The sequence below is a fragment of the Beta vulgaris genome, chromosome 3 (genome assembly GCF_026745355.1).
Source record: "Beta vulgaris subsp. vulgaris cultivar EL10 chromosome 3, EL10.2, whole genome shotgun sequence".
Classification (NCBI taxonomy): domain Eukaryota; kingdom Viridiplantae; phylum Streptophyta; class Magnoliopsida; order Caryophyllales; family Amaranthaceae; genus Beta; species Beta vulgaris.
Window position 1 is genome coordinate 51,471,674 of NC_079204.1, and position 25,558 is coordinate 51,497,231.

The 25,558-nt window shown below is 34.9% G+C and overlaps 2 protein-coding genes across 2 annotated transcripts; one reads left to right on the forward strand and one right to left on the reverse strand.

Moving 5' to 3' along the window:
• The first annotated feature begins 500 nt into the window (after nt 1-500).
• Nucleotides 501-5,741, forward strand: LOC104889393 (S-formylglutathione hydrolase). The gene is made up of 7 exons (XM_010674600.4): nt 501-737; nt 1,715-1,832; nt 3,487-3,534; nt 3,810-4,006; nt 4,418-4,516; nt 4,621-4,686; nt 5,353-5,741. The coding sequence occupies exons 1-7, from the start codon at nt 591-593 to the stop codon at nt 5,530-5,532; spliced, it is 855 nt and encodes a 284-aa protein (XP_010672902.1). The 5' UTR covers nt 501-590; the 3' UTR covers nt 5,533-5,741.
• Nucleotides 5,742-7,487: 1,746 nt separating this feature from the next.
• LOC104889394 (chromatin-remodeling ATPase INO80) lies at nt 7,488-20,777 on the reverse strand. Its single transcript, XM_010674601.4, has 23 exons — nt 20,315-20,777; nt 20,037-20,124; nt 18,802-19,198; nt 18,246-18,678; nt 17,912-18,112; nt 17,701-17,811; nt 16,458-16,870; nt 16,267-16,375; nt 16,100-16,180; nt 15,699-15,871; nt 15,122-15,247; nt 14,448-14,609; nt 14,288-14,345; nt 13,827-14,054; nt 13,569-13,715; nt 12,557-13,105; nt 12,210-12,470; nt 12,009-12,116; nt 10,477-10,571; nt 10,130-10,286; nt 9,254-9,451; nt 8,488-8,643; nt 7,488-8,167 (listed from the first exon to the last, which is right to left on the reverse strand). Exons 1-23 carry the CDS (start codon nt 20,402-20,404, stop codon nt 7,859-7,861), a joined length of 4,650 nt encoding a protein of 1,549 aa, XP_010672903.1. The 5' UTR covers nt 20,405-20,777; the 3' UTR covers nt 7,488-7,858.
• Nucleotides 20,778-25,558: the final 4,781 nt, after the last annotated feature.

Below are 25,558 nucleotides of genomic sequence, written 5' to 3' on the forward strand. Positions count from 1 at the left end.
TTAAGAGCTCTTATTTCGTTCCTTGAAGATCTCCCTTTGACGCTCTTGTAGAAATACGCGGAAGTTTTATCCCCAAACTCATCCCATCTTGATTTTGCACGTTGTTGCCAATAGTCTGTTTTTATTTGAAGAGAGGTAAGGATCTCACTTCTGGTATTTTGGTCTATTTCAGCTTGCGAATGACATGTAATACCTCTTTGATGATCAATGAGCTCATTATTAATGTCCATCCAATCTATCTTATGTCGTTTTTTATACTCCAACACCCAACTTCTGATTCTACGCAAACTATATGCTCCCTAGACTCTTGAATATATGCATTTGAATTTCACAAATTTCAATTTTTGTGATGTGCCCACTTTCAAGTTCAAAGGTCCATTTCTATTCAAAAAAAAAAAGTTCAAAGGTCCATTTACTACCCCATGTGCCCAAAAAAGTTGCATTTTGAAGCCCACTTCACAGCCCAACCATGCACTACTACAAAGATCTTCGCAAAACATTCATCATGACCATAACAGAAGAGTGTCACTGTTGCAGAAAGTTGAATCAATTGCAGTGAGAAGTGAGAAATTCATCAAAGATAAAAAAAAATGGAGACAAAACCAACAGAAATCTGCAGCTCAAAAATGCATGGAGGTTACAACAAGAGATTCAAGCATTTCAGCCCAACTCTTGGATGTTCCATGACTTTTCACATTTACTTCCCACCTTCTCATTCTCCTTCCCAAAAATTCCCTGTATGTTTCCAATTTTCTTTATTTATTCTTGTTCTAATTCACTTTTATTATTGTTTCTTTATATAGTTTTATATCTAACATGGGTTTTTTTCTTTTCTTTTTGGGTTTTTGTTGTCAAGCTAGTATCTTTATCTTAGGGTTTGTGCTTAATCAGTTCTTTGAGTTTTATTCTTGATGGATTAGTAATTGAACTGTGAAATTTTGATTGATGGGTTGTGATTTAAATGAAAATCTGAAAATGCCCATTTGATTTGATAGTGAATTATGATTGAAATTTGCTGTCTTTTTGCAATATCTTCATGCATGTCATCGTAAAGGGGATCTACTTATTTGCAAAAAAAATTTGATGTATTACTAATCACCATTTGTCATTTGGTGTAGTCTCTTTAGGGCAGCTTTTGAATGTGATGTGCATATTAAGAGAACAACATATTTTTGGTTGCCACAAAGTTTTTTTGTGCAATGGAAAATATAAATTCTGGTGCTATTGTAGTTTACTTAATTTTGATTGATTGAAAATTTTGGCTCAAGTTCAGGTAATTGTGAATTTTTTGTCCTTTTGCATTAGCTACATTGTTTGGCTGTCATCATTTGTAGAATTAAGTTATTTGGTGATCTATAATAAATCGGTTAATCCTGAGCTGCATCAGAATTAAAATCTTGAAGTTCAACTGAGGATTTTTCCATGACTGTTGATTGAGACGTCGAAGTCAATTTTCAAATAGTGAGAGAAATGTGGGCTTCTTTGTATGTATGCTCCATTTTCATACTGTTGCCATGCTATTCGATTATTCATATTGTTTCGTGATCATTTAGTGTAATCAAATATAATATACGCTAGCGTGTGGAGGATTGAGGTAGCAACGAATTTGAGCTTGTGTACCTTTCTGTTCCCAACTAGATCTTTGATGTACATATGCTCAACACCTCTGCTTCACTTACAAATAATATATAATCTTTACTTGATTGCTCAACAGGTGCTCTACTGGTTATCTGGTCTTACATGTACAGATGAAAATTTCATCATTAAGTCTGGAGCTCAACGTGCTGCTTCTAATGAGGGTATCGCTCTGATTGCCCCTGACACATCGCCAAGTAAGTCCATGCTCGGTAGCTTTATTTTGGCACTGCTACATCAGTTAGATCATTGAGAGGAACCGTATCTTGAATGGCAGTTGTTGGTGTTGTCCATGCTAGTTTATGATAGCTTTTGCATGCCAGCAGATTATTTCCGATGTGCAGTGGCAAATCTTGGACTAGAGGGACGTGAATATTTGAACAGATTCTTGTAAAGAATTTCTTAGTATGTAGAGATGTTTATGTCATTTTCCTATTCAAGTTTATCTTGTATGTTCTTTCCGGTTATCTTTTTAACCTCTTCCTTTTAATGACAAAAAAGTTAATACCTGTAGCATAGCTCTAAAGAAAAAATGTCATTACTTGAGCGGCAATGTCACCAGTGGTAAATCATAGTAATTACTTTGTCTCAGGAACTCAGTACCAGCAGCTGCAAGCGTCCGTGACATAGTACAGTACACCTTTAGTCACTCACTGTTGCTCAAGATTTTTAGCATTATATTTTTCTTTCCTCCAAATCAGAACATGAAAGATAATTTAAAACTAAATTGCACACCCGGATCTGTGTTGCATTTTTAGGGGCCCAGGCTACAATAATGTGGGAAATAGAAAGTGCTATTTTCGAAAAAGAATATTTGAGAACTTGTGGAATTGTTTTCTTTTGTACCTAATGGGCATCTTGGTGATTAGTTTCTTGAAGTGCCAACTAATTTGATGCATTATGTAGATGGAAGTAACAGTGGCCTTTGAATTAGTGCACAAAACACTGTGTGCCTGAGGCATGCCTTGGCGCTGAGGCGCAGATGATTGAGGTCAAGTGCTTTTTTTGTGCTAGGCAAGGTGCACCTAGGCGCACAATTTTTTTTTTTTTTTACATCAGATTTTTTGAATTATCCTTAGTTGTGCCTCACTTTAATGAGGCGCTCCTAGGTAAACTAGGATCCTATTGCCTCAGTGTGCCTTGAGCTTTTATATATATTGCTCTAAATTTCTAAACTTGTTAAACTAAAAAACCTTTTTCTTTTTTTTTGGGTGGGGTGGGGGGTTCTGAAGGGTGGGCTGTTGGGGGTGGGGAGGTAAATATGTTTTCTTCCCAACGATAGGAGATATCACATACTACCTTTGTTTCCCAATACATGCACCAATTTAATATGGCACACAAACCAAGGCGAGGGAAGAGGGGGTTGTGATTGCATTTCAAACCCAGGTGATTATGTTTAAAGGAGGGGATGTATTGTGAAACATCCAAAAGAGGAAATGGTGCATGAATTGTGAAACATCCAAAAGAGATATGGTACATGTATTGAAAGTTGAAACAGAGGTATGTTTGAATAAAAGTTTTTTCTTTCTTTGTGTCTGAGGGTTGTTGTCCACAAATTCTGATCCAGATGTAGCCATTGTGGCTGGTATTGTATATTGCAGATGTAGTAAGAGATCCTGTAAACGAGTGTTCAGTTATATGGCAATTAATCACTTATAACCGTGATGGCTTTAAAACTTTGTGCTAGGGGCTCCTTATTTATACTTCATTTTGGTCTATTATGGCTTGCTGGGCCAACTTATGGTTCCTGATTTATTGTACTTCAGTGTACTATGGAAGTAAATTTTTTTCATTACTGTATCCAGTGTTTCTAGAAGTTGATGATTGACCATCTCCTTATATGTTTTCTAGGAGGGCTAAATGTGGAAGGAGAAGCTGACAGCTGGGACTTTGGTGTAGGTATGAACTATAACTATAACTATAACTATAATTGTTATTGTGATATAATAGTGGTTGCTTGATACCTTACTCTGTTTTACCTTTTTAGTTTATAACTGAATGAAATAAACTCCTGAAATGTTATAGTTCACATTAAGAGCAACCAATCTATGAGATTTTGTTGAAAGCTTTTGTTCAAATCACTAAAGAAAATGTTGGTCTGACTTATGTAACTATCTATATAGTCAAATCTCGAATTCCCTCTTCTATCTCTTGATGTTTTTCCCTTTTGGTAGGTGCGGGGTTCTATCTGAATGCTACACAAGAGAAATGGAAAAATTGGCGTATGTATGATTATGTAGTCAAGGAGTTGCCTGAACTTCTGAAGGAGAATTTTCCACAGCTTGACACCACACGTGCATCAATATCAGGTCATTCAATGGGAGGTCATGGGGCCCTGAGTATATACTTGAAGAACCTTGACAAATATAAGGTATTCCTGTTTCTCTCAGATATTGTATATGCCTTAGTGCTCTGAGTATTTTTGCTTATTTTAACAAACATGGCCTAAAGTATTTTTGATGTCAAGTATAAAAAGAGATGAGTTGCAAGCAGGAAGGTTTCATACAAGAAATAAAACGTCTATTTGTTTTGAATTAGTGGCTTTGCTAGTTCTTTGTTTGCTGAACAGGAATTTGATAGCTCATCTAATACTCAATACATCCGTTGGAATTTTGGTTACTTAATATATGATACTGAAAGATGACAGTCATGACACCAAATATATTAGAAATAATACCTTATGTGTGGATTCGTAACAGAACCTATTTTTCATTTTCTTAAGTTCTTTGACAATGTGGACTTCCTTTTATTAAGCATTCTAATAGATGCAACTTTTTTGCAGTCAGTATCAGCCTTTTCACCAATTGTGAATCCAATAAACTGCGCCTGGGGTCAGAAGGCTTTCAGTAATTATCTGGGAGAAAATAAAGCAGATTGGGAGGTATGATCAATCCATCACTTTGTTTTGGGTTGTTCTTAAAATGCCTAAGATACTACATTACTACCTATTAGTTAAATTCACACTCAACTGCTGTAATCTTGTAGGAATACGATGCTACTTGCTTGGTTTCAAAGTTCCATGATATATCTGCAACCATTCTGATTGATCAGGTAAGATTTGCGTCAGATAGAAAATTATCATTTTTACATTGGTATTTAGTATACTCATTGTGATGATAAATGGCTAAAAGTTGGGCTACCTACATTTTTTTCTATTTGGGGGTGGTTTTCTTTGGATGTTGAGCTGGTCACTCTTGCTTTGGCTGTGGAGTAGAAAGCAAATATCTTTTGCCTAGTTGGATCACCTAAACTCTCCTAATTGACCCATTCGGTAGCTCTTAATAATGACAGTAATAGTAATGAATTTATGGTAATTTTGTAAAGAAAGTTTCATGTCATGGTAATGGAAGTATGGAACATCATTTGTAAACATGTACTATAATTTTTCTGCAGAAATCTTCTTTACCACTCAATACCACCTTTAAGGTCATGATGGATTATAATGAAAATTTGCAGGGAAAAAATTATGTATTTTGGGATGGACGAGCATTATCATTTACCTTGGCACGAGACTTTATACTTTCCCCCACAAAATTACCTATAAATTAATTACCTTTACTACCAATTATTACCACCAACCAAATAGCTCGCAAATGCTCACCAGGCTTTCTCCCTTTAAGTAGCAAATTGGTTTCTTAAGATTTGATTCGATACTCTGTATGTTTCCACCATCAATCAGTTCTTTTGTTTGATGCCTTTTGTATATTACATCCACAGGGAGAAGATGACACATTCTTGCACAATCAATTGCTGCCGAACAAGTTTGAGGAGGCTTGCAGGAAGGTCAATGCACCTCTTCTGTTGCGGTTACAACCTGGTTATGATCACTCCTATTTTTTCATTGCTACTTTCATTGAGGATCACATCAGCCACCATGCTCAAGCCTTGAAGTTATGACTCTGTACTCCCAGAATGTGACTACTTGCTTCATGTATCAACTTAATAATATGTTTATCATCAGATGAAGGCTATACTTATATTGAGGATTTATTACCTTTGCTTTAGCTGAAAGGGGAAGGGTGGATGTCATGCTGGAATGCTAATAAGAAATGTCTCGATATATTCTTGCGAACGATTGCTCTTAATTTGAACTCGTATGTTATGCAGATATGAGTGTCATTGTTTTGAACCCCCCCCCCCCCCCTACAGCCAAGTTGTATGCTATCCTCTGTTTTCGGTGCATGTTTCCAGTACCCTCACGAGTCACGGCTACTTCTTGCTCAGGGTCAGATATCCGTGACCCAGCCCGTTGCTGACTCAACCTGTGCTGGTAGCCATGTCTAGTTCACTGCAGTACAGATGAGATATCTAATGCAAAGTCCATATATTATTTTGTAAAGTAACAAAATTATTGAATTTGCACACTTCTTAAGAGGAAAGAAAGGAACAACTTGAAGTTCCAAAGTGAAGTACAAATGGTATTTGTAATGGTCATTCATTCTGATGGTCTTTCCATACATAAAGTGGTAAATTTTAAGGTGCAATCTGGAATTCGTGGAGCCCTCAACTTGACGAATGTTTAATGAAAACACTGAAGTGAGTTAAGAGTTAACTAAAAAAACATACTCAAATCAATAGATTTAAAAAACCACTAATGATTTTCACATATGTAATCTAATTCCCAAAATTTTTAAAGACGATAAGTGACATATCAAAGCCAAGGCATTACTAAAAAATATTTTGGTTACATGGCCAATGGAAGTACAAAAATCTTATGATTTCTTCTCCAGTCATGTAAAATATTTTTGTTTTACTTTCGTCGTCTTCGTTTTGGATCTTAAGCAAGTTCATTAACTCTCTTCTTTAAGGAGATTGCTCAAGCAATATAACTACTTATACTGTTTATGCTAATATTCGGAATTCCAATCACAATCTAATATAGTGTAAAGTTGTTATCGGATGTTCCACTTTAACCCTAATATTTAACTATTATATGTTATTATGGAAATTAAATTTGATCTGTACGTGCAATATGCTATAAAGCATTGCATTTTATTAAAGCATAACTTTGAATTTACTTTTGTATATATTCGTATAATATGTGTTCCCTTTTCTACATGTTTTTATCGTATTTGGTCTTACCATAAATAATTCGTTAAAAGTCTTATCATAAAATGGATTATGTACGAAAAGAATGATTTTGCATATAATTTGAAAGTTATAAGATTTGTAGTAAAAGGAGAAAATATACTCCCATATTCGGTATGGGAAAACTTTTCACATACCATTTATGATTAGATGTAGTCCATATATGATTTAATAGCTAACAGATATGATAAGATATTGTTAGGATATGATATAAGATTTCAATTAACAAGCCCCCCCAAAAAAATATGAAAAACAAAAAAAATTATAATTTTTTAATATTACTTTTGTCATAAAAATTACATAAATGTCATTATATTGGTCCATATCCAATATGGGAATATCATTGCTCGAATGCTCGTAGTAAAAGATACAATCTCCACCTATTATAAAACAGCTATTATACCTATTATAAAACAGCTATTCAAAAGGCATGTCATCTTTTGAAAAATCTTTTCAATTATATTTGAATTTATTAAAAACAATAAACAAATTCAGATACATCTTTTTTATCTACTTTTTGCACCCAATAAAAACTTCTTAACAATCCTTTTGAGTTTTGATACTCTCCTCCGCTTACAATTTTTGCTTCTATAGTCTATACAATTTAATTCATATTTGATCTAATCTAATTTCATTCTTTTTGGTGAAAAATCTAGTTTCTTTAGCCAAGGATGTCTTGGTCTAGTGGTTAAGATTGAGGTGCTGTGAACGATAGATCACAGATTCGAATCCCCCTTATTGCAAAACTTTGACTTTATCAAAAGTAGCAACAATAAAAGAAGCATGCTAGAATATCATGAAACATTTGGCGTTGTAAAACCCAGCTGATAAAACTATATTCTAATGTACATACTGAATGAATGGTTATATACATTAAAGGCAATACTTTGCTTATATTTCTTGTGGGATTTCTTGTGGGATTGATGTTGCTTATATACACTGCTCGCTACGACTATAACTGCCAGTTGAAAATGGCACTAGAATTTGAAGAACCTGTACAAAACTTACAACAGGGCATGCTTTGCTTCCCAGATTCCAACGTATGGGATTAGCAAAAACGGAAGCAAGAAACCCGGCTTGGTAAAAACTATCTACTTCTCCCAAAGCGGACTGAAGAAACAATGGAGAAATCCAGCTACAGACCACTCTGATGAGGGACAAGATTTTCCTCTGACAATGGCGCAAAAGCTCCTGAACTCTGATCAATGAAAGGTAGGTTTTGCGGCTGTATTGGGACCACAGCAGGAGAAGCAGTGAATGCAGGTTCGATGTTCTCATTCACACTCTTAGTCGGTCTTTCTCTCTTTGGCCTCTTGGGTCTTTGTTGTTGGTCCGGGTTGTTAACATAGCCATCAAACTCATTTCCCGGCATTAAGCCAGCATCAGTTATTTCTGTGTTGGAGGCTTTTGCCGCCTTTTGCTTCGATTTATCACCAGTTTTTCTCTGCAATGAAGAGATTTTAGCATCAGTTGCAATAAAACAAGTATAGGTTGTCAAAACACCTGAATAAGTTTACCAATAGAAAAGGGAATAAACTAATAAAGGTACTATAGGAGAAAAGCCGGAACAGAGTAGTCTTAGTCACTTAGGGTGCCCGCTTTGCACTATCTTGCTTACTGAAAGGGGAAAGATGTAGCACAGCTTGATTTCACGGAGTTAACTTGATCACTGGCCTTCTGGGACTACCCTTCAAGCAGACTCAAACGCCATGAACACGAGGACAAACAATCTTCGGCAGAAATATTTTCACTAATTCCTATTACCTTTTTATGGTTAGACTTCGGCTTCTCTGGGTCAGGAGAGGGTTCTATCTCGGCAGCTTCATTTGCAACCTTGTCAAGATCTTCCAAAGATGCATCTCCTTCTGCATCTATACGTATGCCTTTGTTCACACGCTTTTTCTTTAGTTTATCTTTGACCTGGGGAAGTGGAAGATAAATATATCTCAACAGTAGAAACTTCGAGAACTAGTGAAGGCAGGCACCACCAGAGACAAAAATGTCTCAACTCATGTTAGATAATTGTAGATAGAGCTGGGAAAAATTTGACCCGACCCAAACCTAACCCCAAATTAGCGGGTTAGGGTTGGGATTGTCAACCCATTCAAGTAGATGGGTTGACACGACTTATCATTTAATTAAATGGCTTAGGTTAAGGTTGACATTTCCAGCCCGAAATTAACCTTTTTGACCCATTTAACTCATTTACAATTTACATATAAATTTCCTAAAAAGTTCTATTGAAATTAGTGAAAATAAGAAATACTAATTGTACCACATATACAGAAAAGAAACTCTAATCATGCATACATTTAGGTGGCTATATTGTAGATAAATAATTAGTTCTAATTAGAATTTAATAGTGAGAAAAATATAATGGGTTAAACGGGTTAGTTGGGTTTAGTGTTGAGTTTTTCAACCCGTTTAATAAACGGGTTAAAATTGGGATGACATGTTCAACCCATTTAATAGCAACATGAACTCGACCCGACCTAATATGTTAACCCACCCTAATTGTAGCTACACTGACCTGTAATGGAATTTCTTTCAATTTCTGCTCCAACTGGGCATCATCAATAAGTAATGAGACAACATCTTCTGGCGCCAACAAGTCACCTTGTACATGGCCCCCAGTCATTACAAGCTGCTGTACGGTACTTTTTTGACTCGCTCTCTGTAAAATCTTCTCTTCGACTGTCTCTTTGCAAATCAAACGGTAGACGGTAACCTGAATCGTGAAATTTGTAATCATTTAGGAGAATGAACTTCTAGCAACAAATCCTACAAATTATGGCCAAAACAAGGCACACGCCAAGATCGCTCATCCTTGTCTTAAGTGCATAAATGATTCATTTCCATCTCCTTTTTTCCTTATTTTTTCTGAAAGAGAGGGAGGGATAATTAAAGAAGTAAAAATATGGAGTATATCATAATATGACTACAGCTAGTCTCGATAGCAGCTTCAAAGCTATGCAAATCTCCAAAGTTTCTAAGTCTAGAAGATTTCCGGAGCACACCTTTATTTTTCATCATATGAGATGATAATAAAGAGCCCCAGCAAAAAACAGCAGAACACAAAAAAGACTGTTTAGAGATTGATTTCATATTGATTATCATGTCACTGTGCGTTGGGAGCCCAGGAAAACTCAAAGGACCCACCACACTTTTATCTCCCCCATAAACATCATTTCTACTGTGGTAAACTTGGTAACACAGTAAAGGTACTGTAATTGACAGAAGACCAGCTTGATATGCGAAATTACCACCAGTCAGCGCGGAACATTGACATGTTGGAGGGAGGGAGTAAAATGTGCACAGAAGACAAAACAAACATAATCAAAAGGCAATATCAGCAACTTCAACGTGGTAAAGTTTCCTAAGGTAACAGAGAGATCAAGATACTAACATCTTTTGTCTGACCCAAGCGATGAGCTCTATCCATTGCCTGCAAATCCAAGGTTGGATTCCAGTCACTTTCATAGAATATCACAGTATCCGCAGCAGTTAGATTGATACCCAGTCCACCTGCCCTTGTACTCAGCAGGAATACAAATATATCATTCCTGCAAGTAATAAAGCCAACAAAAAAGATTCTCACTCCAACAGATACTTAACAAAACCTTGCATTACATAGTTTCATAGAAATTTCTATGCTGTCCATGTGATAACCGCATTAGTACTAAGCTAGCCTAAGAGAGACCATCAGAAACACTAGAACCAATAAATCTGAATGGAGAATAAACAAATTTCTACCTATGTTGGAAGTCTCGAACCATGTCTCGTCGGTCCATGATGGTCGATGATCCATCAAGTCTAAGATACTTGTATTTTCGGTAATTCATATAATCCTGAGAAGAAAGGATAGATCAGCAGTCAGTACCATTATACCCGTGGACAATGCCATAACAAGGAGAGTAAAAGAAAAGCATGATGAAACCACAATAAAGAAATAACAGCACCACGAAACTGAGCTCTTCATCAAATAAAGTGTTTTCTGGCACTAGTTTGAGGAATGAGGATACCAACCAATCACAAAAATGTACTCCCTCTGTCCTCAAATAAAGTTTACATTAAGCTTGGACACTCATTTTAAAAATTCTTAGTATGGATCTATGGAAGTATAGAATTTGAGCAAATACTTCCTCTGTTTCAAACTACTTGACACAATTCTCTACACACACTTGCCAACGCATAACTTTAACTATTAATATCTTTAATTTTCTACATGATATTATGAAAGTATATATTGAAACGAATCTAATAAGATCTCACATGACTATATTTTTCCTTGTGTAGAAATCACAAAACACGATAAAAGAAGTGTGTGAATAGTGCAAAAGTCAAACCATGTCATCTATTTTGAAACGGAAGTAGTATAAAAGCAAGAACAGGATTGATAAAGAGAGAGTTGGTGGAGGGGGCCTACAACACACCGAATATGAAAAGAGAGAGAAAGAAATTCGTGAGAGGTCCATATCACATGGGTAAGTAGGGTAAAATTTCCACTTAAGATGATCGGAAGTCTATTTGTGAACTACATAAAAAGGAACAAAGGAAGTTAATTTAGGGACAGCACACAACAGGGGAGTATCCGAGATTTGAGAATGAACAGGAGTATATGATTAAAATGAAAGGTGTAGTTACTAGAGAAATTGTACCAATCACTTAATCAAAAAAAAAAAAACATCAAAGATCACATACTACACACAAATGTTCCTCGGATAAAAATTAAAAGGTGCACATCAAGTCATACATTATTACTAGTAACGCATCACCTTGCTAAGCAACATGATCCTCATTCATCAATCACACATTACCTAGCCAAATTTTTAGAAATAGTTGCATCATTTGCATAGCGTTTACTATTCACATCTTGGACTTTGGTCGTCTTTGGTGATTTTATTAATAGGGAAAGTCATGTAATTTTGCTAGTTCAATGTATATCTTTTAATGTCAACTTTTTATAATTTTTACTTATAGATAATTAAAGATATTAATGTTTGAAACCATGCATCGGAAGCGCAAAAACATGACATGGTGCAACTATTTCTAAATGGAGGAAGTATATTAAGAGTAATGGTTGGATGTAAAGTGCAGATGCAAACGGGGAAGAAGGGGGGAAAAGAGATGAGAAATCATAAAGATAGGGTTGGATGTGATGGAGAAAGAAAAGCAGAAAAAAAAAATGCAAATTATTCCTTATACTTTAAGGCAAACATCCCAAAATAGTAATAAGAAATCATTTGTGAGACAGGAGTAGCATAATGTTATATAATTATACATACCTCAAGTATATTAAGCATTTTCGTCATTTGTGCAAACAGCAGAACACGATGATTCTCGGCTCTTAAGCGTTTCAATAATATATCAAGTGTCTGTAGCTTCCCAGAATCCTGTATTTCACATGCAATACCAGCTTAATTTTAATGCCAACAATAATGAATTAGATTGATTGCTATGAGTGATGGGGAAAAGCATAATCTTACAGTAAGCAACTTTGATGGATCAAAACTCTGCATCGGCGGGCATGAACCAAATATCCTGTATGTCAGCTGAAGAGCTGGTTGTAAAACAGGTAGCTCAGAATCAATCTCTTGAATTAAAGGATTAGGGGGTCCATCTGGCCTTCTAGGTCCACTAAAGTCGGAAGTGCGAGCAAACCCAACAAAAAGTCTCTTGATCCAGGGGTTATGTAGCTCTTCAAGCATTTGATAATAGAAATTTCTATCCGGACAGTGAGCGCAGATCTGATAAATCATCAAAGTATCATCACATGAACATCAAACAATATTATTGAATAACAAACAAGTACCAAAAAAGGCAAATTAATTACCGGTGGTGCTCTACTTTGGGGGATGTAAGTATACATTGAATGAAGAAGTGTAATGTTTGACAAGAGTCTGTCCTCATGAGAAACCACCAGTGCCTCATATGGAGAATCCTTTGGACCAGTTGCAAGCTTTCTTCTCAGAAACTTGCAGCCTGATTTACTTGGTGTTAGCAACATTCTTGTGACAGCTCTTACTTTTCCTCTTTCAATTTGCAGATCACCATCTTCGACCTCCATCAAGTTTACAATCTCATCCAAGTACTGCCTATCTTGTGTCATCACGGAAAACATCAGTCTCTCCAAGAAAGAGCTATTAGCCAAGAATGTGACTTCTGCAGGTGACAAGTCCATTAGATGGGTAAAAGCAAATGTTCCACTTCCAACAGATATTGCTTGAGTTGTACTTTCTTGGTTTATTATGGATCGATATATAGAGCTTGGAGTAAATATATTGAAGTATTTCTCAAAAGATCCTCTACTGAGACCACGCCTGACAGCAGAACAATGTGTGCGAGAACCCCGAAGAACATCTTCATAGACTAATTTAGGTATCTAAGAAAAAATAAACAACCATCAATCAATAATAGAAAAGAGAAAATTGACAGTCAACCATGCTGCTGGATGGCAGGGAGAGGAAACTAACAAGTCAGCTCATCGTTCATATGGATAAAACTAAATTGCAATCAGAATCTGGATCTGCCCTAAGCACTAGAAAGATCTGAACTCAGAAAATGTTTTGAATACCCCCACAGTAAGTGCTACTCAAACAACTAACACATCATAGCAAGTTAGCAACAGTACATAAAGATTGGTATATCGAACATCATGCGCTACATAATTTAACCAATGGTCCAATCTACTGAGAAAAGAAATAGTAATGGACTACATCAAACTGAATGGACAAACAGACATCATGGAACACATGTTATCATCCAAAGGAATGCATAAACTTACTGCTCAGCTCCATGGGTGATACAACATTAAAGCAGGTCTTATAAAACTACTCAAGATGTACCTGGTATGTTATAGAATTCCGACCACCAGCATAAGGTACATCCTCCAGTTCCCCAAAAGGAGGAGGCTGAAGAGAATTTGGGATGTCTCCGAAGTAAAGGTATGAGCTACCCTCATTCCTTTCAAACAACTCTGGATGATTGCAGACCTGTCAATACAAGGAACATTCTGAATTACACAGAGCTGTGACATTGCAACTAACATATAGGTTATATAGAAAACTTCACGACATCAAAAAAGCTATAATCATGTAATATACCTTCCTCAACTGGATCACAATATTCATCAAATTAAGAATCTTTTTTTCATTAAGCCCACGACTGTTATCAAATAACTCAGCCAGTGATATCTTATTCTTTATTGCTTGATAGAAAGCTTGTTGTCGGGAACTCAATTTGCAGTGCACAGTAATCTCTGTCTTTCCAGTCAACTCAGTCACCACATCTTTCTTGACCCGGCGCAACATAAAAGGTTTCAGTACTGCATGCTATTTGGAAGAAAAAAAATATCAAGGAGATAGAATAGGACCAAAGCGAAAAAAAGAAGTAAAAAGAAGTACATAAACTGAGCTGAATTGTAGAAATGAGATGATTAATACTCAGGCTTTAAAATTATCAGAAATTACTATCGTGTGCACCTCGCAAATCATATCCTACCAATGCATGATCCGCAGAACTATTTTCAATTCTCAATTATGCAGACAACACAAAAAACACTCACCAATCTATTTAGCTGGTGTTCATTCAATGTACCTCCATGCTCTGCATGACTCTCTATCCTGCACACGTGAAGCCATGAAAAGTGTGTGGTTCAGCTAATAGCACATTCAGAAAAAATGTGGTCACTTTGTTCAGATAATCAAGCACATTAAGATTTGTACCCTTTAGAGAACCACTCATTAAATTGATCATGGCTGTCAAAAAGAGTGGGCATGATGAAATGTAGAAGAGCCCATAACTCTGCCATGTTATTTTGGATAGGCGTACCCGTCAGAAGCAAACGATTTCGACAGTTAAAAGTAAGAAGAGTCTTCCATCTTATACTGCAAACCCAAAGCAAATGGAATAATGAATTTACGATCAACATATAGAACGTGCCTAACAAATACTTTATTTACTTAAAATTGCAACAGTTCGACTTTTGCGCTATTTAATACTGCACTTTCACCATATTTTGTAATTAATGTATAAAAGTAATTGTCAGAATGTAAAATGTTATTAGATTTGCCTCAATGTAAATTCTCAAATATTCACCTTTTATACTTTTACTAATGAATATTTAAAGATATAAGCAAGCACGCAAGTCAAACTATTGCAATTTTAAAAAAAAAAAAGAAAGAAAGAAAGAAAAGGAAACAGAGGAAAATGACTTGGGTGCATGTTCCTATTTCCAATCACCGTATGTACTAAAAAGAAAACCAACCCTTGTTTAAAATAATAAATAAATAAAGAGAAGAGCAATAATGCCCACTAATCAACATATAGGGTTCCTTCATGGCACAAATATACAATTGCATAGAGTTCGTGATGCTTTTGATAAAAGAGGTTAAAAAACCTGCTTGAGCTTTTAATTGCCTGAGCCTCATCTAGTACCATGTACTGCCATCTGACACGCTTCAAGTACTTCTCATCAGTAACCAATAATTGGTAGCTTGTGATAAGTATATGAAATCCAGCATCCCTAACAAACAGACATAATCAATAATGCCTCATAAGAAAATATTTGAAGTCAATATGATGCATCTATTAAAAAATAGAGGAAGTATCAAATTGCCATGTATCAGCTGATATCATGTCAACGAGTACGGCATATCGCCTATAGCAAGCAAAAATGGCAGGAATCAAAAGGTGACTATATTTTATTTATGTGAAATAGTTACAAAAATAAGAGAATGTTAATATGGTACAAGAATAGATTTGTTTAGCAGTCTACGTAGGAGATAAATCATTGATTTGAAGGTAATAAATTACACTTCAATTAACTCAAAGATACCGAAAAACATTTAAATATATAAACTGAACAACCTAGAATAACTCAAACGACCAACATAATATGATGTCTTTTTAGTCAATGAGGCAATGACAATCAGCAGACAACATTAAAGCTCGTGCCTCAATTACATCAAGCTTACCTACGATAAAGTCGTTTCGGATTAATATTTTTCCTAAGAACCTGTCGTTCTTGAAGTCCACCCCAGTATGGAAGCGTTTTCAGATCAGGGCAAAATCTACTAATTTCATCAGCCCAGTTATTCAAAACTGAAGCTGGGGCAACAACCAGAAAGGGGCCCCAAATATTTTTACCCTGTTAATGAAACAAAATAAATCTGTCAAACGGGCCCAAATATTTTATCCTGTAAAAGAAACATTATAAAGTTGTTCACAAGACTTTATTTACTAAAAGCCAGAAATACTAAGTGATACTCCTTTTGTCCCACTATGACAGCCCACATAGATATTAATACTCACAAAGCTGAATTGCAAAGTTCAAGGTGGACAATCTCGGTTGGGCTGACGGAGAATTAGTAATTACCTCAGCCAAATGAGCCAAGAAAGCCATGGCCTGTATAGTCTTCCCCAATCCCATCTCATCAGCCAGGATACCATTTAGACCCTGGCAAACATAATGAAGAGAATTTCAATGTCCACAGTAAGCTAACATAAGAGAAGGGGGGATGAAAGTGAAGCAAATGAGCACACCTGTTCATAGCAATTAACAAGCCATTGGAGGCCTTTCAGCTGATATTCTTTCAAGGAACCTTTAAATAATTCTGGTGTCTGTACTGTTGAAGTAACCGGCATAGTTGATCTAAAAGAGGTAATAAAGATTTAGACGAATTAACACACTTTATGATGTAAAATCAGAGAAGACCGTCTAAGACAAGACTCACGGATGAAGTAGATCAATATTGCTAGATCCAGGTGCTGACGCGTCTTCATCTAGAACTTCACTATCAACTGATTGCCGCAACTTCATACATTCATCATCAAAGGCACTAGTCAGCTTTTTCTGCTTAGAAACAGCATCTTGAGCAGCCTTAAGAGCTTCTTTCTTTAATTCAGCATCCTCTATATCTTCTTCTCCCTCCTTTACGTCTTCAATTTCTTCACTACTGATATTTTCATCGCCAGGTAAAGCCTCAGACGGGCGTGCATCTGGCTTATTTTGCATGAAATGACTATACAGTTCTGTTTGTGACAAAAGAAAATCGAGCCTTTTCTTCTGTCTTCTTGCTTCTTCAAGCTCGCGTTCCCGCTTCAAAGCTTCTGCGGCTTCTTTTTCTTCCTTCTTCTTCACTTCTGCCTATAATTGAGACAGACCAATAATTTAGTAAACTTTTGGCTAAGCAGCAAAAATAGATAATCACGATAAAATTACTCTTTAGAAACATGACACTGTTTAATAGCTCGTGACATGACATAAATTACATCCCTGTAAAGTCCTGATATATAGATTCGAAAGAAAAGAAAAAAAAGAAAAAAAATAATAAGCTTAATGATTTCTCACAAAAAAAAGTGTGGGTTCAAAAAAATTTCAATAGGTAATAAAGAATTATATTAAAAAGGGACATCAAAGGTGTGCCAGCCCTCAAAAAAAGGGAGGACTAGAAATCGAAGAATATCATGCCCCCAAGAGGCCAAGACAGTCTTCATGCCAAAAAAAAAAACAAGAGACAAAATACACAAATCTTCAATATACTGCACCCCTTTTTCTATACTAATGGAAACCAGGAGAGCGCACTTCATTCCCAATTATAATTTCATAAGAAACAAATAAAGCATTCGAAAGATACCAATGGGGTGTTCCCTATATACAAAGGAGACATAGGCACAAATACAGTGAAAGCCTCTACCTCAAAGGGAATTTTAGCATATAGTCATTCTTAATAACATTCCAGAAAAAAAGATTGAAAGACAAGAGTAAGCTGTTTTTCAGAAACTAAATCCTTTCTGCACCTCCAAATGCACGAGGCACCTGTAACAAAGAGGTATATGAGGAAAAGCAGGGCAGTATATGAGGAAAGGAAATTGGCTGTTAAAGGACTCAGATATAGAAAGCATGAAATATGTGCTAAAATCATATAGTTTAAACAAACAAAAACATAACGAACAAACAAAATTATGATTACATACCATCTCCTTTTCCCATCTTTTCCAATACACCACCATGTCTCTGGTAAGTCTCCTTGATCTAATTGGAGCAGCCCTCATCAATCTGAGTGATCTACTAATTTTCATTTTTACCTGTTATAGAAGCAGATGGAATGTTAACCACTTCCAGTTGTCCGAGAAAAATAATGACATCACGAAGAATAAAGGAGCTAGACTACTAGACAATTCATACTTCTCTTTGACAGGTTTCTGCAAATCTTTTCGCTTCCATCAACTGTTTGCGGTGGTTGTTAGTGAAAATTCGATGATGCTTCGGTAGATCTCTCCGAGCAATATTGATCCAAACTTTTCCAATCTTCTCCTTTTCCTCCCTTTCAATAGCAGAAGGATCCTTCTTCGCCTTTTGCATTTTGGGTAGACTCTTTTCGATAATCTGACATTTAAGAAATCAAATTAAACTAACATAAAGCAAAATAATTTCTTTCTACATCTTCCAAGACTACCTCTCCCGCAAAGAAGGAATTATAAAAAGAAACTTTAGTCACCTTATGAGAGAAGGAACTTACCTCATATGTATCTCCTTTCTCCAACACCTTCACGTAGTGGACATGCATTTGACCTCCATCTGATGACATTATTGACCTTTGTATCCTTCCAGCTGCCCCCTCAGGGATCGAGTACAACCCTTCTTCTGTCACTTTCAAATCGAACTTCTGAACCTGGTCACTCGGAGTCAAAGACTTCAGTTTTGCTTGAAGTGAGTCATATTGGGGCAGTGCCTCCCCCATGCCAGCAATACCTCTGTAACCAAACCTCCTGTCAGCTGCCATCATTGAAGCTAAGGAACCCAAATCCAAGGTACTCTTTAAATAATACTCCTCCACTCTAATATCTGAAAAGCTTGGTAAGTTCAGAGTTGCTGCCAGCTTGTCATAAGTTGGAGGAATTTGGTAAGCTATACCCTCCCCAATATCCAAATATACAGATTCCTGAGTCATCCTGTGAAGCAGTCTTCAGAATCAGAACATTTCATAATCAATATGCAACAAAAAATAAAAGCCAACAAAATCAGCAAAAAACCAGTATAAATATATAATTCATGCCAACATTAACCAAGTATACCTGTCATTGGCGTATCTAAGCGCATAGTCGGCGTCATAATGGTTTCCCAAATTCTGAGGAAACGAGTGATTCAAATAGTCTGGAGTTTTCTCCAACTCACGTAACCCACCTCGGGGCTCATTAACAAATTTCCGAGTTTTGGGAGCCACGGGCACAGTCGCACTACTTTTTGGCATAGGGACAGGAATTCGTGCAGGTGCTGGGCTCAGAGAAGAATCTTTGGGCCTCCTCTTATACTTTTGGAGGTGCTCACCTAACATGGAACGATAGCGCTCCTCCGTAATAGGAGTCTTGTAGTAACCATTTTCTAGCTCATCATCACTGTTCCTATTCCTCTTCCTTTTCTTTGCATCCCTCTCAGTCACAATTCCATTACTATGGCCACCTATCACTCCCCCTATCAACAGCCAAATGAGCAAAAAGGTTAGGTGAACATAGCTATGAGCAAAAGTAAAAGAAGCCCCATCAAGTATCAATCATAACAGGTGACAAATAATAATTAAAAAAAACATCTTATTTGTGAATGCATGTGTATTTACACACATATATACATCTATGTAGTATCAAGTATGTATATTTGTGTGTGCACATGTGTATACCAGCCTAAGCAAACAAGAAGTCCACTACTGTAAAAGTAAAACATATTACCCATGAACTCGATTCCTATACATCGCTAGAACAGGATAACCCTTACAAGCCCCAACCACCTTAACCCACAAGAAAGCTAAATTGCTTCCTTGCTCTTAAATAAAAAAAGACTATATGGGTTCCTTATCCCATAACAAGTTTTACAGTAAGTTGGCTCTGAAGAAAATACATGCATAAGATTCCAGCTAAAATGACATTACTACATATCAACTTCCCCTCCAAACCCACGAAGCATAAGTGTAGAAACTCCGAAACATTAAAAGGGCAAACCGATTTCCCCTACATTACATATCTACCGAAACCTGCGCAAAATAAGCAATTGCACCCATCCCATCCCTTCCCATCCCATTGGAGAAAGATAGGATCCATCACAACTCCAAAGGGATATTCCTCCAAAACGTCGTCCACTTGGTGGACGATGCATGCAATCTAATAAGAGAGGGGCTTTTTACTGATGTAAGAACGACGCAGAACGACGGCATTGTAATCTATGTCCTAATAGGAAAGAGAAAATGGAAAGACAAACAATGTTCTACATCAATAACATTACCACAAAATTTATCAATATCTGAATACAAGCAATGTACCTTGACTACCTCTACTTTCATCCTGACTGCTACTCCCATAGTAATCAGAATCATCATCTGGATGCGGCACTCGAAAGTTCACCAAAGACTACACCACAAACACAAACACAAACTCAGCAAAACAAAAAAAAAACATTGCAATTGAAAAACCCTAATTTCACCTCAAACATTCATCAAAAACAAAACAAAACAAATTCTTTGAATTACGAAAATTAACAAAATTTCCAACAAATCAAAGTACAAAATTGAACCAAAAAAATCAAAAATCAAAAACAAACCTCAAGGTTAAAGAGATTAGCGAACAAGGACTGTGAATTACGGTCCATATTGAAAACTCTCGAGGTAACTGAAGAAGTAGGAGAAATCATAGAGCAGCCATTGAAGGAAAATCGAGAAATTTAGAGAGAAAAAAAGGGGGAAATTGAGAAATAAGTGTAAACCCTAGAATTCGAGAAGAAGTAGGAAAAAGAGGAAAAAGAAAGTGTGAGTTTGGTGTTTCTCTTCTTCTACTGTGTAATGCTGGAGGGCGCAGGATAAGGGGAGAAAGAGGAGAGAGAAAGTGGAAGAGTTGGAGGGAGACGGTGGATGAGGAAAGCATCTTCCTTCGCAGACTGCTAACATGCGCCATACCAGTGACATATTTTGTTAACGTGCACTGAGGAGTTTTTTTTTTATTTTGTTTATGGGTTTTATTTATGTTTTGCTTGAATTTTGGGGGTTTTTTATTCATCTGTTTGTTTTTACTATTTATGGATGGTACTTGACGATGGGCACATAGGCACTAAGATGCTCAAAGTAGATAGGACTGAATCTGATGAATATATAACTACTAGTTTAAAATTTCGGGACAAACACAAGTTATGTTGTTGTTACGATAAATATTCATAAGTGTTATACATAGTAAAAATAAATTATATATAGCAAAAAAAATTAAAAATTTAAGAGTCGTGATCATACTAAACATGATAGGGGATCATATATACAAATGATCGTCCTGTAGATGGATCATACTCATACATGATTAATAACCCCTCATAGGGGGTCATCGACAAATGACCCCTTTGTAGGGAATTCATGTAGGACAAATGACCCTCTAATTCGAAAAGAAAAAATAATAACTGTCTGATATTGTAATACGTTATGATAAGCGAGTGATCTTAAGTAATATCGTTAGACTATAATTGGTAGTTAGGTACAGCAAATAAATAATAAGTTATAAAAGTATCTCATGTTTTTTTAACTATAAAAAAGGTAAAATTAATTATAGTTAAATTATATAAAATATTAGATGTTGTATTTAGCATTTTTTTGTTGTATATATATAGAGAGAGAAAGAAGTTAAATCATCATATTTTTGAAAAATCAACAATAATAGTAATGCACGATTATCTCCACATAGTAGTTGTTTGCTTTATTTTACTTTTCTTAAAAACCAATTTGCTCAAAAAAAAAGTTTCTAAGTCTCCACAAATGGCTAAAAAGACACCATTTATGAGTATTGTTCTAGTGCTACTAGACATTTTATCATCAGGTAACCGATGAAGCTGCTAGTAGTGGTACTTTTTTCATCAGCTTTGTTGATATTGTTGTCGTTGATTGATATTTTGCATAATCGTAGTTGAAGATTATATTCTATTAAAATATATATAGTCCTCTAATCATTTGACACATTAACGTGATTTAATTTATAATGTGACACTTATTTACAAATTAAACAAGGATTTTCAGTTTTTTAATCACACTAGTTGTTGGCCCGCATACTAACACGTGCGGTTCTCCAAGAGAGCAAAATCTAATTAGCATTGTTGCTAAAATCACGATCCAAATCTTACGATTCTACGATCTGGAGGGACCCCACCGATCCCGATCCTACATATGATCTTAATTTTGTAGGATCTTTCGATCCTACCCAACGACGAAATTACATGGTAGGATTTTAATACGAGTCTACGATCTGATCATATCATAAAAAAATAATAAAGTAATCTAACATACTCTATTTCTCCTATTAGATTTTGGTTGCATGTTACTTCTTCAATCTTATAGTATTGAAAAACTATCACCTTTTGCCATTGAAATAAGTCATTATTTAATAAGTGTAAATTTTTAAGATGAGGTTCCCCCCACATTTTAGCATAATTATCTCTATTTTACCAAATTGACACAATCCCACCGATTCAATCCTACCAACCCCTACATACGATCCAAAGTATAATCCCGATCATGATAATATTGCCAATTAGTGTTACTCTGGTGGCATAAAATCCTTGATCTTCTAAGTAGCAACAACGATCAAGATCTCAGTTTCACAGATTCACAAAGATCATTCTCGAGGAAAATTGTGGAACAACTAACACCACGGTGATCCACACATATGATAATATGATATATCACCTCATTCCAAACATTAATATTAGTACTTCGACCAAAACAGAAGTGTAACTACGCCTTCTTGATTTAACTAAAATAGTTGTGAATAACTAAATGTCCATTCAAAAGTATGTTAGGCTCTTTAGACCTCACATATGTATGTCATTGCTACTTTTTAGATATAGAATGTACTTTTGTAGATATGCAATTTAAATTGAGTGCAAATGCTGTAATATTGTATTTTCTATGAAAAATCATGGATCAGGAGGCTAGCTAGTAAACATGTGCAATTTTCTTGTTTTTTTATATGCTAACAATGTGTTGAAGTAAGCTAACAAACTTTATTTTTTGTCAAACTAAAGAAATTGTTAGACATTATATTAGAAACTAAAATAACACAATACAATTAAAGGGTTAAATTATATACAAAGTGCCTTATCTTGAAGATGTCTTCAACTGCCATCTAGAAAAGCTTTTCCAAGTCTTTACTAAATATTGAAACTGGAATCATGTCGGTTCCATCATGGATCTTATAATGAAGCCAATAGGAGACCGAAAATATGTATGTGTTTTAAACTGTTAGATAGCGTATTTGCTTAAAGTATGTAGGAGTACATGATATTAATATGAGTATGAAAGAGTATGAACGCATAAGAAAGCGTGCCAACATTTGGGTGAGGCTTTTTGGCCTATTTATAATTAAAATCGAGAAAAGAAAAGATAAGATCCAGTGTAGCGCGGTGCGCAGTGCTGATGCGCGGCGTGTAACACTGTGTGCTGACGCATCCTCCTGTGCATTTCTAGATTTTGTTGATTGTCTGGCAGATGTGTGTGCGTAACAAGATACACCAGACGCATTGGGATGAAGCTCATCCACATATCTGACTCGGTTTGTTATTCTATCATTTTTTAAAAGGTTCTTATTATATTTATCAAATATTACCATTTAAATCCGGAAATCAATTATCTAAAGAGACAAAATAAGATTTTAATCCAAATCCTTTATCTTAGAATAGTAAAAATTATAACGATTGAATATTAATAATGCACTAATTGAGACGAATCAAACAAGATCTCACATGACTATATTTTTTCTTATAAATTGAAAAAATTGAGAAGATTATCTCAGAGTATGAATAGTGTCAAGATTCTAAGTGAGAACGATAAAAAAAAACAGAGGGGGTACACTTTAAACAAGTAATTAAAGCACTTAATTACTTACAATAATGAAATCTTTTTAAAGAAACTATATTTAAATAGAGCAATGTGGATAATAATAACCCTATGTCAAGAGTCCACCGATTTTGAGTTGTTGGAAAACACATGATATATATGGTCATAATAATAACACTTTTTCCACTTTTTTTAATAAGTCAAATATAATAATTTATAGGATATTCCATTTGGTACCATTGAATTTTTGGCTTTTCCATTTGGTACCACTGTTATTTTAAAATTCCACATGATACCACTCTAATTTAATATTAATCTTTATCATACCATTTTTTTGAGTAAAATGTTAGTTAATGGTTAAACAAGAATACAATTTTGTTTGTGTTTGCATGTTTCTATTTGCAATTGCAAAAATTTAATAAATTAAGATTTTAAGGTGTCGTTTTAACCCTTAAAGCTCTATTTTTCAGTCAAAATTTTCATAAAAATAATCATAATATTCTATGTCTTTTTATTGTCAAATATGACCTCAACTTTGACCTTAACGACTAAAATGATTACTAAAACCTTAACGCAAATTAAAACATGTACATCGAAGTAAAACTCTAGCCTATTCTAACTTAAATTAACACTTTACTTAGTTGAATGTTATAATAGAGAATAAAATCAAATTATAGTGGTACCATGTGGAATATCTGAAAAATAGTGGTACCAAATGGAAAAGCTAGAAGTATAATGGTACCAAATGGAATATCACTAATTTATATAAGTGTGGGTATATCGTTAATATGAGTTATAATCGAGTCCAATCAGATCTAGGGTGCGTTCTCTTTAACTTATTGGCCCTGAACTTATTGGACCTTATTTGAGCTGAACTTATTGAACCTGAACTGAACTTATTGGAACTTATTAAACCTGATTGAACCTGATTCAACTTATTGGACCTGATTGAACCTGATTGGAACTTATTGGACTTTATTGGAACTTAGTTATTGACCTTATTGAAACTTATTAGACCTTATTGACCCTGATTGAAACTTATTAGACTTTATTAGACGTGATTGAAACTTATTAGACCTTATTGGACCTGATTGAAACTTAGTTGACCTTATTAGACAAAAAAATTGACCATTAATAACATAAATATTACCCCTAACGTAAATACTACCCCTCAAAATTTATTATGAAGTAATAATTATTAAAATTCGTCCTTTAAAACAATAATAATTATTAATTATCTCTTATGATAATTAATCTAACAAATTTTTTTTACTATTTATATATTTGCCTATACAGAACTTTGACCACTAATATATCTAATACTCTTGTTTTGATTTTATAAAGCACTAGTGGAAAATCAAAAGTTGATTAATATTTATTACTAACAAGTTAAAATTGGCACATATAGAAAACTCTCACCCCACTTTCATTTATGTGAAGGTAGTAAAATGCATCAACTCCTTATCTCTCACTCTACATTTATATCTTTCATTGTAATTAGTAACGAAAATATGTTATCTCTAGTTATTTAAAGACGAATTGCAAAATATTGTAATTCTAATGATTATTATTGTTAACCTTAATTATTTGACCATGATTATAATATTATTTAATAATAATATAATCACCTAATAGTAATATGAATAATCAAATAATAGACAATAATACAAGTATAACACTATACATTGTGGTACTTTAATAATTTTTTTTTAATAATAACATAATCAATTAATAGTAATATGAATAATAAAATAGTAGACAATAATACAAATCTTGAATAAAATAATAGACACTAATACAAGTATAATACTATATAATCATTGTGGTACTTTAATTAAAATTCTAATAATAACATAATGGACAATAATACAAATATTTATTGAACATTGACTATTTGGACCTGATTGGAACTTATTGGACCTTATTGCACCTGATTGGAACTTATTGGACCTTATTGCACCTGATTGGAACTTATTGCC